At 36.2% G+C, this 14,078-nt stretch overlaps 4 protein-coding genes across 7 annotated transcripts in view; 3 read left to right on the plus strand and 1 right to left on the minus strand.

The window, feature by feature from the left end:
- The first annotated feature begins 36 nt into the window (after positions 1–36).
- On the plus strand, positions 37–3,840 carry LOC107268287 (glutamate receptor ionotropic, delta-1). 3 transcript variants are annotated; one of them, XM_015740918.2, is made up of 8 exons: positions 37–736; positions 795–1,217; positions 1,300–1,478; positions 1,566–1,793; positions 1,889–2,069; positions 2,170–2,381; positions 2,473–2,688; positions 2,768–3,840. In XM_015740918.2, the coding sequence occupies exons 1-8, from the start codon at positions 438–440 to the stop codon at positions 2,905–2,907; spliced, it is 1,878 nt and encodes a 625-aa protein (XP_015596404.1). In that variant the 5' UTR covers positions 37–437; the 3' UTR covers positions 2,908–3,840. The 3 variants fall into 3 exon arrangements, with proteins under 3 accessions (XP_015596404.1, XP_015596403.1, XP_015596405.1); XM_015740917.2 differs by having other exon boundaries at positions 2,455–2,688; positions 2,768–3,837; XM_015740919.2 differs by lacking the exon at positions 2,768–3,840 and having other exon boundaries at positions 2,447–2,645.
- Positions 3,841–4,885: 1,045 nt separating this feature from the next.
- Positions 4,886–7,820, plus strand: LOC107268271. Of its 2 annotated transcripts, XM_015740896.2 has the most exons (7): positions 4,890–6,150; positions 6,225–6,416; positions 6,490–6,680; positions 6,740–6,915; positions 7,006–7,249; positions 7,320–7,468; positions 7,556–7,820. In XM_015740896.2, exons 1-7 carry the CDS (start codon positions 5,074–5,076, stop codon positions 7,681–7,683), a joined length of 2,157 nt encoding a protein of 718 aa, XP_015596382.1. In that variant the 5' UTR covers positions 4,890–5,073; the 3' UTR covers positions 7,684–7,820. The 2 variants fall into 2 exon arrangements, with proteins under 2 accessions (XP_024941362.1, XP_015596382.1); XM_025085594.1 differs by having other exon boundaries at positions 4,886–6,150; positions 7,320–7,820.
- On the minus strand, positions 7,811–9,506 carry LOC107268273 (ubiquitin carboxyl-terminal hydrolase isozyme L5). Its single transcript, XM_015740898.2, has 6 exons — positions 9,365–9,506; positions 9,132–9,195; positions 8,920–9,025; positions 8,651–8,838; positions 8,370–8,567; positions 7,811–8,291 (listed from the first exon to the last, which is right to left on the minus strand). Exons 1-6 carry the CDS (start codon positions 9,438–9,440, stop codon positions 7,988–7,990), a joined length of 936 nt encoding a protein of 311 aa, XP_015596384.1. The 5' UTR covers positions 9,441–9,506; the 3' UTR covers positions 7,811–7,987.
- Positions 9,507–9,651: 145 nt separating this feature from the next.
- The window catches only part of LOC107268270 (phospholipid-transporting ATPase ID), a 28,685-nt gene continuing 24,258 nt past the window's right edge, over positions 9,652–14,078 (plus strand). Inside the window, exon 1 of the mRNA XM_025085593.1 lies at positions 9,652–9,783. The gene's annotated coding sequence lies outside the window, so the exon portion shown is untranslated. The remainder of the gene's footprint in view (positions 9,784–14,078) is intronic.

A 14,078-nucleotide genomic window follows, 5' to 3' on the forward strand; every position in this document is an offset into this window, starting at 1 on the left:
ATGATAGGTTACGTGAGCAATGTGGTTGCTAGAATATATTTCTCCATACCTATTTTTGGGATAAGTATTCATGCCAAGGCCTAGGTATGTATGCGCGAACGCTCTCACTAGTCAAATTTTTATTTTAAAGAATTTGTCGATTTAAAAAAGAATTCACATCAAAGACTGTTCTAATAGTTTTCAGGTTTTGAATGAATTATGGAATAATGTGATCTGAGTCTGATATTGGTACTTACGATTAGTGGGAAATGAGCAAACTACTCCTTTAGTTACATTGCATGTTTATCATCGCTATGTCCTACGAGACTCAAAGGAATTCAAGCGTGTTTACTCTCCTTTTATCCATAGTGTATTTTCTTTCTTTCTTGACGTTACTTTCATTTCTATTCTCTTTATGCATATGAAATTATAGATATATCAGCGACCATCACGATGTCATGTGCCATTTCAAAATGGGAGGAATGCGGATGCGTTTGTTAATTTTAAAATTTTACGTTTTCGTATGTTGCGCGTGTTTCGAGACTCAAGAAATTTGTAAAATGGTTGATCTGATAGCACAACGGTTTTTAAACGACACGTGTCTTGTCGTATTTTCAAATAATGGTTGCGCATTCAAGTCTGTGATACCTGCGCTTTATTTTGACCCGTACGACACTCTTTTGGAAAATGAAAATATGGATAGCGAGACTTACAAAACAACTTATCTAACGGAAATTTTGGAAATTGGTTGCAATGGGTAATTATAATATCTGTTGTGTCAATCATAAATTCTACATTTTTCCTTTGTCCTATAGGTTTGTTATTCAAACTAAAAATCCGGCACGGCAATTTGTACTTTTGGAAGAAACTTTTGTTCTTGTCAATAACAGGGGCAATCGAAAATTAATTTTCTTGCCGCTACTGGAAAAATCCTCGTTCAAGAATCTTGATTCTCATTCAATAGTTGAGACGAGATCTGCCAATTATGTTCCAAATTTAATAATGGTGGAACCTTCAGTCACCAAAAATATTTTTAATTTGAAGACTCATTATTTTGGCGGGACTAGTAATCAGTCAAAAGAAATTATCGTCTTGGATACGTATAACATTACCTCAGGGAAATTTTTATTAGACGCAAACTTGTTTCCTGATAAGATAAAAGATTTGCAAGGAAAAATTTTGCGTGCTGCTGTTTTTCACTATATGCCATACGTCGTTCTTACTGGGAATGACACTCAGTAAGCTTAAAATAAATAAGCCTTATCAAAATTGTTAATAACGACAATGGCAAATGACTATAATTTGTATTTTGTTTCTCAGAAATAATTCACAGATCGACGGCACTGAATGGCGGATGGCATTGCAATTTGCTAAATTCCATAACTGCACTTTTGAGCGTTTTGTCAGCGATGAAGAATCGTGGGGAACAATTTTTGATAATCGAACAGGAAACGGCGTCTTAGGTGCCCTCGTGGAGGACAGAGCTGACATTGGATTTGGTAACGATAAAATAAATTTAATCCATCTGCAATGCACGATATATATATATATATATATACACACAATGTGTTTATTATAAATTACAGTGGCACTATATACGTGGTATCATGAATCCTTGTATTTGGATTTAACAACGGCGTACATAAGAACTGGAGTTACTTGTTTAGTTCCACCGCCACATCGTTTGCCACTGTGGCGCTCGCCAATTTTACCGTTTTCCCCAGAACTATGGGCGGGAGTTGTCACAACCTTAATTATTTGTAACGTAGTCAGCTTTTTACTTCACTATGGAGCTAATTATATTTTTTTCGAAGGTGTTTCTCATAACCATTAATTAAAATTCACGTGACTGCAATAGCAGCAAGTTGTTGTCAGATTGGATTTTTTTATGAATTACAAATATTTTCAGATAATAAAATAGTCTCCGCCATTGCGGCTTTAGAAGTTGCCGGAATATTTCTTCAACAAGGATTAATAAAAAATCGGAAAGAACTTTCGTGGCGCACAATGGCATTTAGCATGTTAGCAGTGTCGGTATTGCTGTGTACCGCTTACAGCAGTAGCTTGGCATCAGCCATGACAGTTCCCAGGTTATACTTAATAGTAATGGATATTATTGGGAAACAGCACTGTACTTTTTAGTTCAATATAATTTTGACTGGTTATTAAAATATGTTGTATCTTATGAAGGTACGACGCCCCTATAAATAGCGCAGAAGACATGGCGAATCGTGATCTAAAGTGGGCAGCCACTCACGATGCTTGGATATTTTCAATTTTGCAAACCGACGATCCTGAATTGAAAATCGTATTGAAGAATTTTCGAATTGTAAAATTCAATGAGATTATAAAACGCAGCGCAGAAATGGAATGGGGTTTCAGTATAGAGAGACTATCGTCTGGTAAATATTTAGTGTTATTATAATAATCCAAAAAGTGATTTATAATATGCACCAAACAATTTGAGCTTCCCAGGACATTTTGCGGTTCAAGAATACCTGCAGCAGAAGTACGTGGAGAAAATGCACTTGATGGCCAGTGACATCTATTGGGAAAATTGCGTATTCATGTTACGGAAGAGTTCAGCGTACACGACATGGTTTAGCCTGAGGATTTTGCAAGTTCTGGCTTCCGGTATACCAGCCCGTTGGGAAGACCAAGTTGTAGCAGAGTATTTGGATTATGGGACCCAAAAAGCCGTGTCGAAAGGTCTTGAAACTTTATCGAATAGTTAAAAGAAAAGCGTCCATTGATTAGGCATATCATTAAACTATTCTTATCTTTCAAGAGACCTTCGTCGATCAAGGACCGATGAAGATGACAGTGGCTCAAGTTCAAGGCACATTCTTTATCTTATTTCTGGGACTGTTACTCGCTCTCTGTGTCTTCGTTGGTGAGATCACTTTGAAAAGATCTGTACAAATATAAATATAAAGACCTATTACATCAGTTAGCTCGTGTTTTAATAAGGCTTAAAAGTTTCGACTGGTGACACATAAGATGTAATTTTAGAACAGTAACAAGAACTCTACGGAATATTAAAATTTACGTTTGGTGGCCATATTGCGCATATACGTTTGGTACAGCTCGGTACATCAGGTATAATAAACTTTATAGGTAAAAAGTAATTATTATATTCGTATTACTTTCCAATCGATTTATAGCAGATCATAGTGACGGTTTAAGAACCCTTATGAAGAAACACTATTGAACTCGCAATAGTTACTATTAAGATTAAATAGTAACTATTCATTGTCTATAATGCGTAGTATCAGAAAATAGTAGTAACTGTTGGGGATATTATCATTCGGAATAGTTACTATCGAAGTTCAATAGCAGTTAATAACGGTGTGACACAGTAACTATTTGGGACATTCAGGTAGTCATTATGCGGCGCAGTTACTATTGAATTGTAATAACGATTACTGTTAAAAAGCAAATAAAATATTTGGTGTAGTTATCGGTTGACTCAAAGTATTTTGCGTCTTTAGAATACTCACATCTTTAATCTTTTGACTTACTGGCAGACTGGTAACTATAGTTTATGTCTATGAACACCTACAGACAGATCTTGGAGGTTCAATACTGAGTTTAACAAGAGCTTCTAATACTGAAAAGGACTTGTAGAATCTACAAAAATTTTAACTAAATTTCGGACTTTATTTGAACCAGGGGTTTTAAAAATTATTCACCAATCATGTGTAAGGTTTAAAAAGAATAAAAGAACGTAATTGGCTGATCCCGTCTAAAATCCGTACGTGCAAACGTAATCAGTGATAAGTCTAGTTTTCCGAGTTTTCAGACTAATACCATTAATCTAAAGAAGCTTTAAAGACTTCCTGAAAGACTTATCTATGAATATGAGCCACAGATTCTCCACTCAACTCCACTCAAACAAGGCTTGAAGAGAATATTGTTCCAATTTCGGGTTTGAAGGACTGTAAAAGAACGACTGACCATAAAATATTTTAAATGGACTACCAAATTTCAAGCTACCAGGTCATTTCAAGGAGTGGTATTCTGAAGTCTTACCTATTTTTTATAGGTATTTAACACTGAACTATACTCAATATGGAACGCGTCCACAGTAGTAAAACCGCGAGCAGAGAGAGATGGCCGATACAGTGGACTACCTCTTTGTTTTTCTGGGCCGTCTAAAGACGGAATTTTTGTAATTTTTTTGATGCGGTATATTAAATGAATTTCGGCGGCTACGTGAACAACGTAACATTCGTAAATAAGTGGTAAATAACGAGTAGAGAATCTTTTCTTTATAGATAACTTATTCGGTCATAAAAAAGCGCGACTATTTTCTGTATAATATTATGACACAAATTACCGGTGAAATGGAATGGTGCTGTTGAGCCGCCACTCTTGCTTACACGACTTAATATAACACGATTTTACCATTTTTGTGGATATATCATAGCTCAAAAATATTGTCGAACCTCGCTACCCACGTGTTGATTGCAAGTTGTAACTGAAAAGCATCTATAAAGGGGCACCGGTGCGTTCCAGAGATTATAGGTGGTATCTTATGGTATCTATGGAAACGAGACGCCAAGTCTAGGAATCTCATTGGCTAAAACGCTTAGAAAAAAAGATGGATCCCACTATAAGAATGCTATCTCTTTCTGCTCGAACTTTTATTACTGTGGGTGCGTGCCATGTGAGTAGAGTCCCTCTAGTAAGAGTCCGGCCAACGGTGGGGCTTGTTAGTGATTGGCTCCGCCATATTATGGGCTCTTTCCGGAATAGAATGGTCGTGTGAATACGTATATGGGAGAGATTCGCATTGTGTAGTGTGGGTAGTGTTAAGCTCTGTACGGCGGGTTGCCTGTACTTGGCGCGAGACTCGACCGAGTCTCTTGATGGTAAACATTGAAAGTTTGAAAATCCGCGCACAATGTCATGATGGCGCCAAACAAGCCCTTGATATGGCGTCCCTTCCGGGTTTGGCCGGACTCTTACTAGAGGGACAATACCACTGAGTATAGTTCAGTGGTATTTTAGATGATTACTTTAAGTATTGTTGTGATAACATTGTGATACATTGTGAGTATAAACTAGAGTAAGGAAGGAATATAACTCACAATGAAGAAACTTTCTAAAAATGGTTACACTCAAAAAAGTGCAAAGAAAAGTAAATCGTTAAGCTTTTCTAGATCTCCTAAGAATAAAATCACATCTTATATCAAAACGTCTAGGAAATCTGTCTTAAAGGAAGATAGTGATAAACCCAGTATTTCAAATTCTGTTGAAAATGATGTGGATCAAACTGGTACAAAGAATAATTTAATGAATACATTTGACAATAATAGTAATGTAGGAATAGAGAGAAGAACTGAAAGCAATACTATTGGCATGGTAAAATCATCAACTGAGAATTTGACAAATACTTCTGCTATTGAATTGAAAGATAAGTACCACTCGACATTTAACAGAAATCATCTGAAACAAACCAATTTACTAGCAGAAAATACGCAGCTGAAAGTCAGTATACCAGATTTAAGTATTGAGAAGGGTTTATGCAATAAACTTGAAACTACTTTTGAAAACTCAGATCCATCCAATCAAGATTCAGATAAATATGATAATGGATTATTTACTAAGAATTCAAAAATAAATTCAACACTGAGATGCTCACCTAGATTGAGTTCTATGACGAAAGATGATGTTCAAATACAAATTACTCCAAACAAATGTGAATCCGTTTCTCCAAATGTTGTAGGCTCGATAAAGCATGAACCAAGGTCAAGAAGTGGAAGTTTTAATAATGAGTATGAAAAAATTAATTGTGATATCATTAACATGATTCATGACATGCCTTGTCAAGATGATATTAATAAAAATGATATATTGGAGCTAGAAAGTTTTGAAGCAATTGAGATGGTTCATGATTTTGACAGTATGATGGAATTTGATGATGTTAAAATATCTGTTTTCCAGTCACCAATAGCATCTACGAAATCTGTAAAATATTCAAAGAAGCAGTCTGTCGAAAAGTGTAGAAAAAATGGAAGTGACAATGAATCTGAGAATAATTATACTTCCATGGAAGAGTCTCCTACAAGTCATAGGCAGAACAAAAAAGAAATCAATGAAAAAACTATTTTAGAAGAGTTAAAGGCTATTAAACAGCATCAAGATATTTCGGAAGAGAAACAACAAGTGAATTGATTACAATAAATTTACTTCTACTAAAAAGCAGAATGGAACCCTCAAACTTTATTTTTTATTTATAGAAATTAAAGATGTTAACTGTAGAGCTCACGCATGAAGTTCCTGAACAGCATAAAGTTGAAATTCTCGCTGGTACACATGCACCAACGTTAGCAGAAAGAAAAATTATGAGATCATTTGCACGTATGAAACGTGGTCCATACACGACTGAAGAAGATACAATTATTCTAGAAAATTGGCAAGAATTCTGTGAAGTAGGTACATAAAAATCAATTTGCTATAAACAATGATAAAATGGTTAATGATCATGCCAATAAATTTTGACAGTTGCATGATTGGGATCCAAAAGATGTAAAGCCATTTTTATTCATGAGCTATAAGCCCAGCGTATTTTATTTGCCTGATTTTGAAGATAGAAAGAAATTTGTACAATTTCTAGCAAAGGACTTGCCACATCGTACATTGTGCAGCATATATTATAGATTTAGAAACTTGCATCAAAAGTTTAAAAATGACAGGTAGGATATATTCATGGAAAATCTTTTTTTTTTATACACATTAAAATGATTTATTCTAGATATACAAAAAGCGAAGATAAAAAGATATTAGCCTATTTAGGAAATGGTTCTATCTTGTACAGTGGGAATCATAAAAAATATGCCGAATTAGCATTACTTTTGAATAGGAATCGAGCTTCCATATTCCGTCGATATCGGCTTCTTCTTAAAAAGTCATCAACTCTTCCAAAAACTAGTAAGCGAAATAGTTAATAGGGTGTACGGAATGTTGGCTTCTTTATATTTCAAGGTGTATCCATAATCAGAATTATCTTATTTTGTGTAGACGTACGATGGACTTTGCCCTTGATCGAAGACTTCATAAATGAATTGTTACGCGTAACTAAGGTTCAAGATGTAAAATATTTAAAAGATGTAGAAATCCCGGTTTTGATTTGGAAAAAAGTGGCTTTGAAGCTCAATATATATTTTGATGTCCTGAAACATTTCTGGCGGAATCAATTGCACATGCAATTATTTTGCGAAGAACCCATTTACATGAACGACATAAAAGTGAAGCTAATAGAATAGTAGGTACTAGTATAAAGATTCAAACTTTATTTTTCAAACAGCAGCCATTATTTTTGTCGTATTTCTTAGTCTATACGGTAAAGGATTAGCTCATAAGTCCGAATTTAATTGGACTAAGATTGGAAAATATTTTGATGGGATGCATACCTCTCACCTTTCTCGAATTTTCAAAACACTTCTCGAAAGAGTTCCACGTGGGTCGTCGGATAACTTATGGGGTGAGTGCTCTAATCTGATATTATATTTTATTCTTACTTGCACCATTTTTAAGTACGATATTGATCACGTATTTCGTGTGATCACAGAGGCAATTGAATATTTGTACGAGGTACATATACCAAAAATACGAAACGCGCCGTTTGATAGGATGTTGCCGCGTATTTCATTTGAGAATGGTAAAGCAAAGTTAATTGATAAAAAACCTAAAGAATGAGAAAATAACGACTTCAGTTTTACATATACTATTTTTACAATTTATTGTATTTTGTTACTTATCGGATAAGAATGAACTTATTATAAAAAGAAACTATTTGTACAATAAAAACGTCATAACACATAGATTTAAGTAAATAATTGTATTTTCATTTTGTTTTTTCTTTTTGAATGCGCACAATATTCTTTCCGAGGTAAAGAAGCATGCGTTTGCATATTATAATCTGTTGTAGTATGGAAACTTTGTGAAATATGTGTTGCAGCTATTGTACTTCATATTTCCAGAGAATTGGAATCTAATCGTTTCACACTTTACTCTTTTTTGATTCCTTCTCAATAGCCCTTTCCTTTGCCTTTTGATAAAGTGGCACCAGTTTACCCTCCTTGGCAAGTACTTTAAGCAATTCCATTATCAGTGGAAGATAATTATGCTTTCGTCGTATATTTTCAATCTGATATCTTTTCGATTTCCCAATTTCCTCTTCAATGAGCGTTTGCAATCTGGCAAGTTCTGCTGGATCACAAATCGTTGCCTTCTGTCGTTCATAAAGTGTCTTTCTATCTGTGACCAAAGCCATCAGATTAAAATGAATTTCTCCTTCGTTATACCTAAAATTTCATAATTTGTTACTGAGGTTCAGTATTCTGTAAAAATATTGCTGTTTTCGAAACTGTATTTGAACTCACTTGTTGATTCTTTTTTGAATAATTGGTTTTGCTGCTTGCACCCATTGATCTCCTGGTGGACAAGGGCCTAGATCCATCGGACCCTCTTTTAATCCATCTAATTCATATAAGCGACCATCGATTGGTACATAGCTTACAAAATGAAAAACATCCTCGTCTTTGGATGCCTGTCTAGAATCATACTCAAAAAGTGTTTGCCTAAACAGAAAGAATAAAAAATTCTTGTACTGCATTTTAAGATATCAGTTACTGGATGAGAAAGATAAAAAAAAGAGTTTCACCTAGAGAATGAGTTATGAACCTCTCTAATAATATCAGAATTACTCAGAGCCAAACCCCGCATATTAGCATCAAAACTTTGACAAAAATTCTTAAATTCTTCTAAATTTGGACCAAGAGATATGTCTGCATGTTTGCAATTTAACAGGACACTCAATATTGCTTGTGTTGCACAAGCATTATTTATCACCTGAAAGAAACAAAGGATTTCAGTAATTTTTTTAAATGATAATGAATCTCACAAACTTATTTCACATACTTAACAACGTACCTGTTTGGCAAAGAATATCTTATCGAGTCTACTGTCCTGTACAATACTTCCTGAAGGTTCATCGTCCTGTACCCATTTGAACAAAAAGATTAATCCATGAATCGGCCTGCAAATATAAAGTCACACCATTAAACACTCCTAAGGACAATTAGAAACATTGCCAAACCAATACTGAGATTAAAAAAGATAGTCGATCAAAGAAAAATAATTACTTTAAGTTCTCAAACTGTTCGTCGTCCAAGCTCCATAATTCTTCAACTTGAGCACCCTTGACTCCTAAAATCACAAAAAGAAGAAAGCATAGTCATGAATTTCAATTCTACAAAGTTCTGTCATCTAGAGACACTAAAGTTCATATGAAAAAAATTGTTGAACGCCTTCATCCAATACCCATCGAACACTCTCATAAATAGCCATTAAATTATTGCCAAATAATTATACTAACCAAATTCTTTAATTAATTCAGTAAATACACCAGGATCACTCTCAATGAGACACCAATTTCCAGCCGAGTCCGCCATGATTTTCACTTTATGTATTTCTTACGTTTCTTCTTGTATACAAATGTCTTTAGCATGACGCGCCGTCTATGGGAATTTTCATGAAACTGACAATCATTTTCACAAAAGTAAGATAAAAACGCAGCACAACATTACCTATCGAGAGTGTCGTATGACAAAGCTACCAGAAGCTTCTACGCGATGGCGCGACCAACTTAACTCAGTTTTAGCCGACAGTTCAAGGAGTCACAGACGAGTCCAGCCAGTAAACAATATGGCTGTTGCATTTTTGTGCGCGGGTTATGTCGTTCCCATCGTTATTTCAAAGTGTCTGTGGTACTTCAATTAGGATCGGCCCTATTAGGTAAGTACAGGCATCTAAACAAACGTAGGATCAATTGAACCAATTAATTATCCAAAGCAACAAGAAGTCTGTGCAAAAATCAAACTTAGAAAGTATACCTGCAATTTCCGCCTGTTACTCACGAAACTAGCAGTGATTCGAGCGTAGGCGTAATGCCAAATGTCTTTAAAAGTTTAAGATTTTCAAAGTTCTTCCTACAATCTTTCCATTGTCGATTACATAATTCCCCTAGCTTCCATTCAACTCAATAAATCCCAATAACGTTCTGTACATCGTCCAGTCTCTTAATACGTTATTTCATCTCGTGCACCGTCGGCCCGTTATAGTTAGTTCGCCGCTGGATGATTTACGACGATCGCGGCTTCGTTTGCGATATGGATTTACTTCAAGGAATCCATGATAAATCATGACGCCCGGCGTCGTTCCTCGAGTTGTCGTTCGTATCCTGTTCATATTAGAAAACAAAAAATATAAACCCCTTATCGAAGCAACAGGTATTGTTTACTTTCTCGTGAACATTGTATCGGTCATTTACAATTAACCCTTGCGAATTTCCATTCTTCGTGACTCTTCTAAAAAGATCTTCAGTCACGTACATGTCCGTGCACTCGAGATGTTTGCGTACGTTGTACCATTAAACCCGACGATGTTTTCTTTTTTTCAACTCCTTTCATTTTACTTCTTAATCTCACTCTTGTACTCCCCGTACGAATGCAAATGTTTGTACGTTGCTTTGGAATGGCGATTGGTGGTGGGATGATTGTAAAACAGCTGGTCGAACCGCTCAGCTCTGACCGATCGTAGACTATTGAAGATCTAAATATTTGATATCCACTCAATCCCCACTATTGCAAAAGCTATGTCCAATTTTAACGCGGCGATATCACGGTATATCACGTTTCGAAAATTCTTTCGGGCTCGCGGCCAAAATACTTCACGGATTCAGAACATTGTTTGATAGACAAAATGAGAAAAAAAATTTACATTTGGCCGTGCTGTTGACCCGTTACTTTTATGAAGTCTAGCAAAGTGGCACTGGCTATTTTCGTACAGGCGCAACGTAACACGAAAATTATTCGTGATTGAAAACAATGTTAAATTAAAATATATAATTCATAAATCTATTTCGAGTGGCGTCTATTCAAAACAATGAAGCAATCAAGAACCGTCAATTATTCTCAATAGCATACGACGATGTCATGGAATTAAGCCATTGTTGACCGGAGGATCTTTCTAGAAACTGACGCGCGTAACCGGCGACTTTTCCTAAAAATTAAATATCAAAATAGCGGCTTATGCGAATCTAAGAAACTTTGTTATCACGTGATGTATTTATTTGAAAACTTTTATATACCACAAAGTATTTTCATATTTATTAAGAGTACGACAGTCTGTATATCTGCTTGTCAAAAGACGTCCCACGAAATCTGCGATAAATATATTAATAAAACGGTCCACGAACATCAACACAGAAAATGATAAAAATTTTTGAAAATGGCCAATCACTCTTTTTTACCTCTTATCCAGCATTTGACTGATCATCGAGTGCTCGGGTGCTAAATACAAAATATAATTATACTAAATATTTTTTTTTATTTCGTAAACGCGACAGTCACTTCGTACAATTAATCGAAGAAAAAACCCGGATTTGTCTTAATGAAGTACCGCGAATGATTCAAAGATAAATTTTTTTCAGTCTAAAAAGAATTTCTAAAAGAAAAATCTATCTCTATACATATATTTTCGTACAACTAGAACATTCCATCTATACTTCCATAACTCTTACGTCGCGTACCGTACCGTTATTGCTAGTTATTCGTGAAGCGTGAAGTCATCGCTACCATATAAACTAGGCTTTAAACTCTGACCAAACTTTTCGATTTGTCGCGCGATGTATCTGAAGGCTGACAGGCATTAAATAAAATGACACGCACAGCGATACAGCATAGAGAATATCCTACGAAATATATCGTGCTAGAGTGTGTTACGAATTTTCATGAATTTCAATGGGGCGTCTACGTAACTTGGGTAAATTTCTTTTTCGTCACGTGAAAGTCCACCGTTACTTGCCCGTTGAAATGTATTCGGGTTCGCGAACGCGCGACACGGAGCCATTCATTTGAAAATTACGTAAGACGACATCGCCGTATTCTCGTCGCTTGTTCGCCAGTTATTGCTCGGTGCCGCGTTACGAGGTACCCATTGACTGGCTACCCGGGGTACTTAAAGGTGGCACGACAAGTGGCGAACGTGGTTTTCAAAGCGCGAAACTTAAACGTCCCTTTTAAGAGAATCTTGATATCTACGGTTACACGGTAGGTCGGGTACCCTTGGGTGAATATGTGAATTCATGAATTATCGCGTATGACATTGTAGATAAGAATTACGCTGATTGAATACGTGCGAGGGAAAATTTTTTTGTAAATAAAAAAAGACGTGAATGAATAATTTTTTTATTTTGCCTCCACTTCAAACGAACGCACGTGTAAACCCTTTTTTTACACGATACAGACACATTGAATCGGATCTTGACTCGGAATCGCTTGAATTATTCATTGGCTTGTGTTCTGCAAATTTTTGTAAAACAGGTAATTTACATCGTGTATGCCTGAACGATCGCTCGGTTGCGTAATACGACTCGGGTATGAGAATGTCTCGGATTGAATTTTTGAAAATTATTTTTTTTCCCCTCTTTCAAATTGCTTCATTTTTACTTGACCGATATACAGGGTGCTCCAGTCGAAATTCGTCAGCTATTTTACCGGGATCCGAATTTTATTCGAAAGTGCTGTGGCGGACTCTTTTGGCATTGAAATTCAAAATTCTCCCGCTCTCTCTTGCGGTCCCGTTACTTTCCCGGGTCAATTGCACTTGGGCATTCTCCAAGCTACTACGGGAAAGTTTCGCTGGGTATTTAGACTAGGCGAATATAACGTGTCCCAATAATAACCAGGACCTTAAGGTCTCAGCTGATATCAGCCCGAGCGCATGTGCCTCTATCCTCAGATCGATCCTCTTAACGATTTCAATGAATAATAAAACCTGATACTCGTGTCCTAGAACTAGTGCGTAGGACAATCCCTGGTCACTACAGGACACACAGGTAAACCCCCAAACTGACTACCGTATATTTCATAGAAATCTACCGCAAACCCGTTACACTCGGTTTGACGGGATAAAATCAGAAAAAAAATGTCTTGAAAAAAAATCGAACGACCACGTGACACACAATTCGACTAGGTGAATAAAAACCGTCATGGTCAACGCTAAGTTATTGCTTATTGATAAAATATTAATAATTAATTTCCAAAAAAAATTTCTTACTCTATCATTATATCGTGTCATTTTTTTTTACATAGTCTATGCATTTCACACGTTTACCCTATGCATTACGTACCTCGTAGACTTAAATTCTTTTGTTTATTTAACTACTTTTTTTTCACTACTTTACTACCGTTTACCTAGCACCAGCAGCAATTTATATTGCTCGGGATACCCATACTTTGTACGAGTTATACTCGTTGGGCCGTATCTGTGTTCCACTGTGTATAAGTCCTGTGTTCCACTGTGTGCAATTTAATGGACGCGAAATTGCAGACCGTCAAACGTCTTATAACGCGATGGTCAATCAATTTTATGTAACTGAATCGCGAAGGCCTTGACCGTCCACTGGGAAAGTCGCGCCGTGTAGGAAGCGGCTGGCAATGCCATTGCTGTAAAGGACGCGTCGTCGCTCGAGCGTCGCGACGCCCTGCGTTCCCTTTGCGCGGCTTCAAAAGTTCGCGAGTCTCGTGACGGCGATGAAACTTTTGTCGCTTCTTTCTTCTAGTTCGTTTTCTCTCTCTCTCTCTCTCTCTCACCTACTCGCCTTAGTCTCTGTCCTTGTCGCTCTTTCGTAATCTTTAACCAGAAGGCACTGGGACGGCATTACTATAGATCGAAAGGTCATAACGCTCAATGTAGACTTTCTCGATTCACGTACTAATCTTATGAGAGTATTTTTTAAAAATGTTATCTTTTGTTATCGTTAAACGATTATTTCATTCCATAAAGTTTCAAGGTCAATTTGATGATTTTTTTTTTGTCGGCGGAGGTGGGATTTATCGTCTTTCTATTGTATCGGGTTTATCATACGGACTCAATTACTTTTATTGGTTCCGATCATCTTCGATCGTGAACAATTTATTGGAATTTCTTGCAATTCTTCTCGTTACTGCAGCAGTCCGGTTTTTTGCAATTACGCGAAATAAATTATTTAAGGTATTCACGTTTTTTTTTTTTTTTTTTTTTTTTTT

This window comes from Cephus cinctus, unplaced genomic scaffold (genome assembly GCF_000341935.2).
Source record: "Cephus cinctus unplaced genomic scaffold, Ccin1 Ccin1_scaffold0508, whole genome shotgun sequence".
In the NCBI taxonomy this organism is placed as follows: Eukaryota; Metazoa; Arthropoda; class Insecta; order Hymenoptera; family Cephidae; genus Cephus; species Cephus cinctus.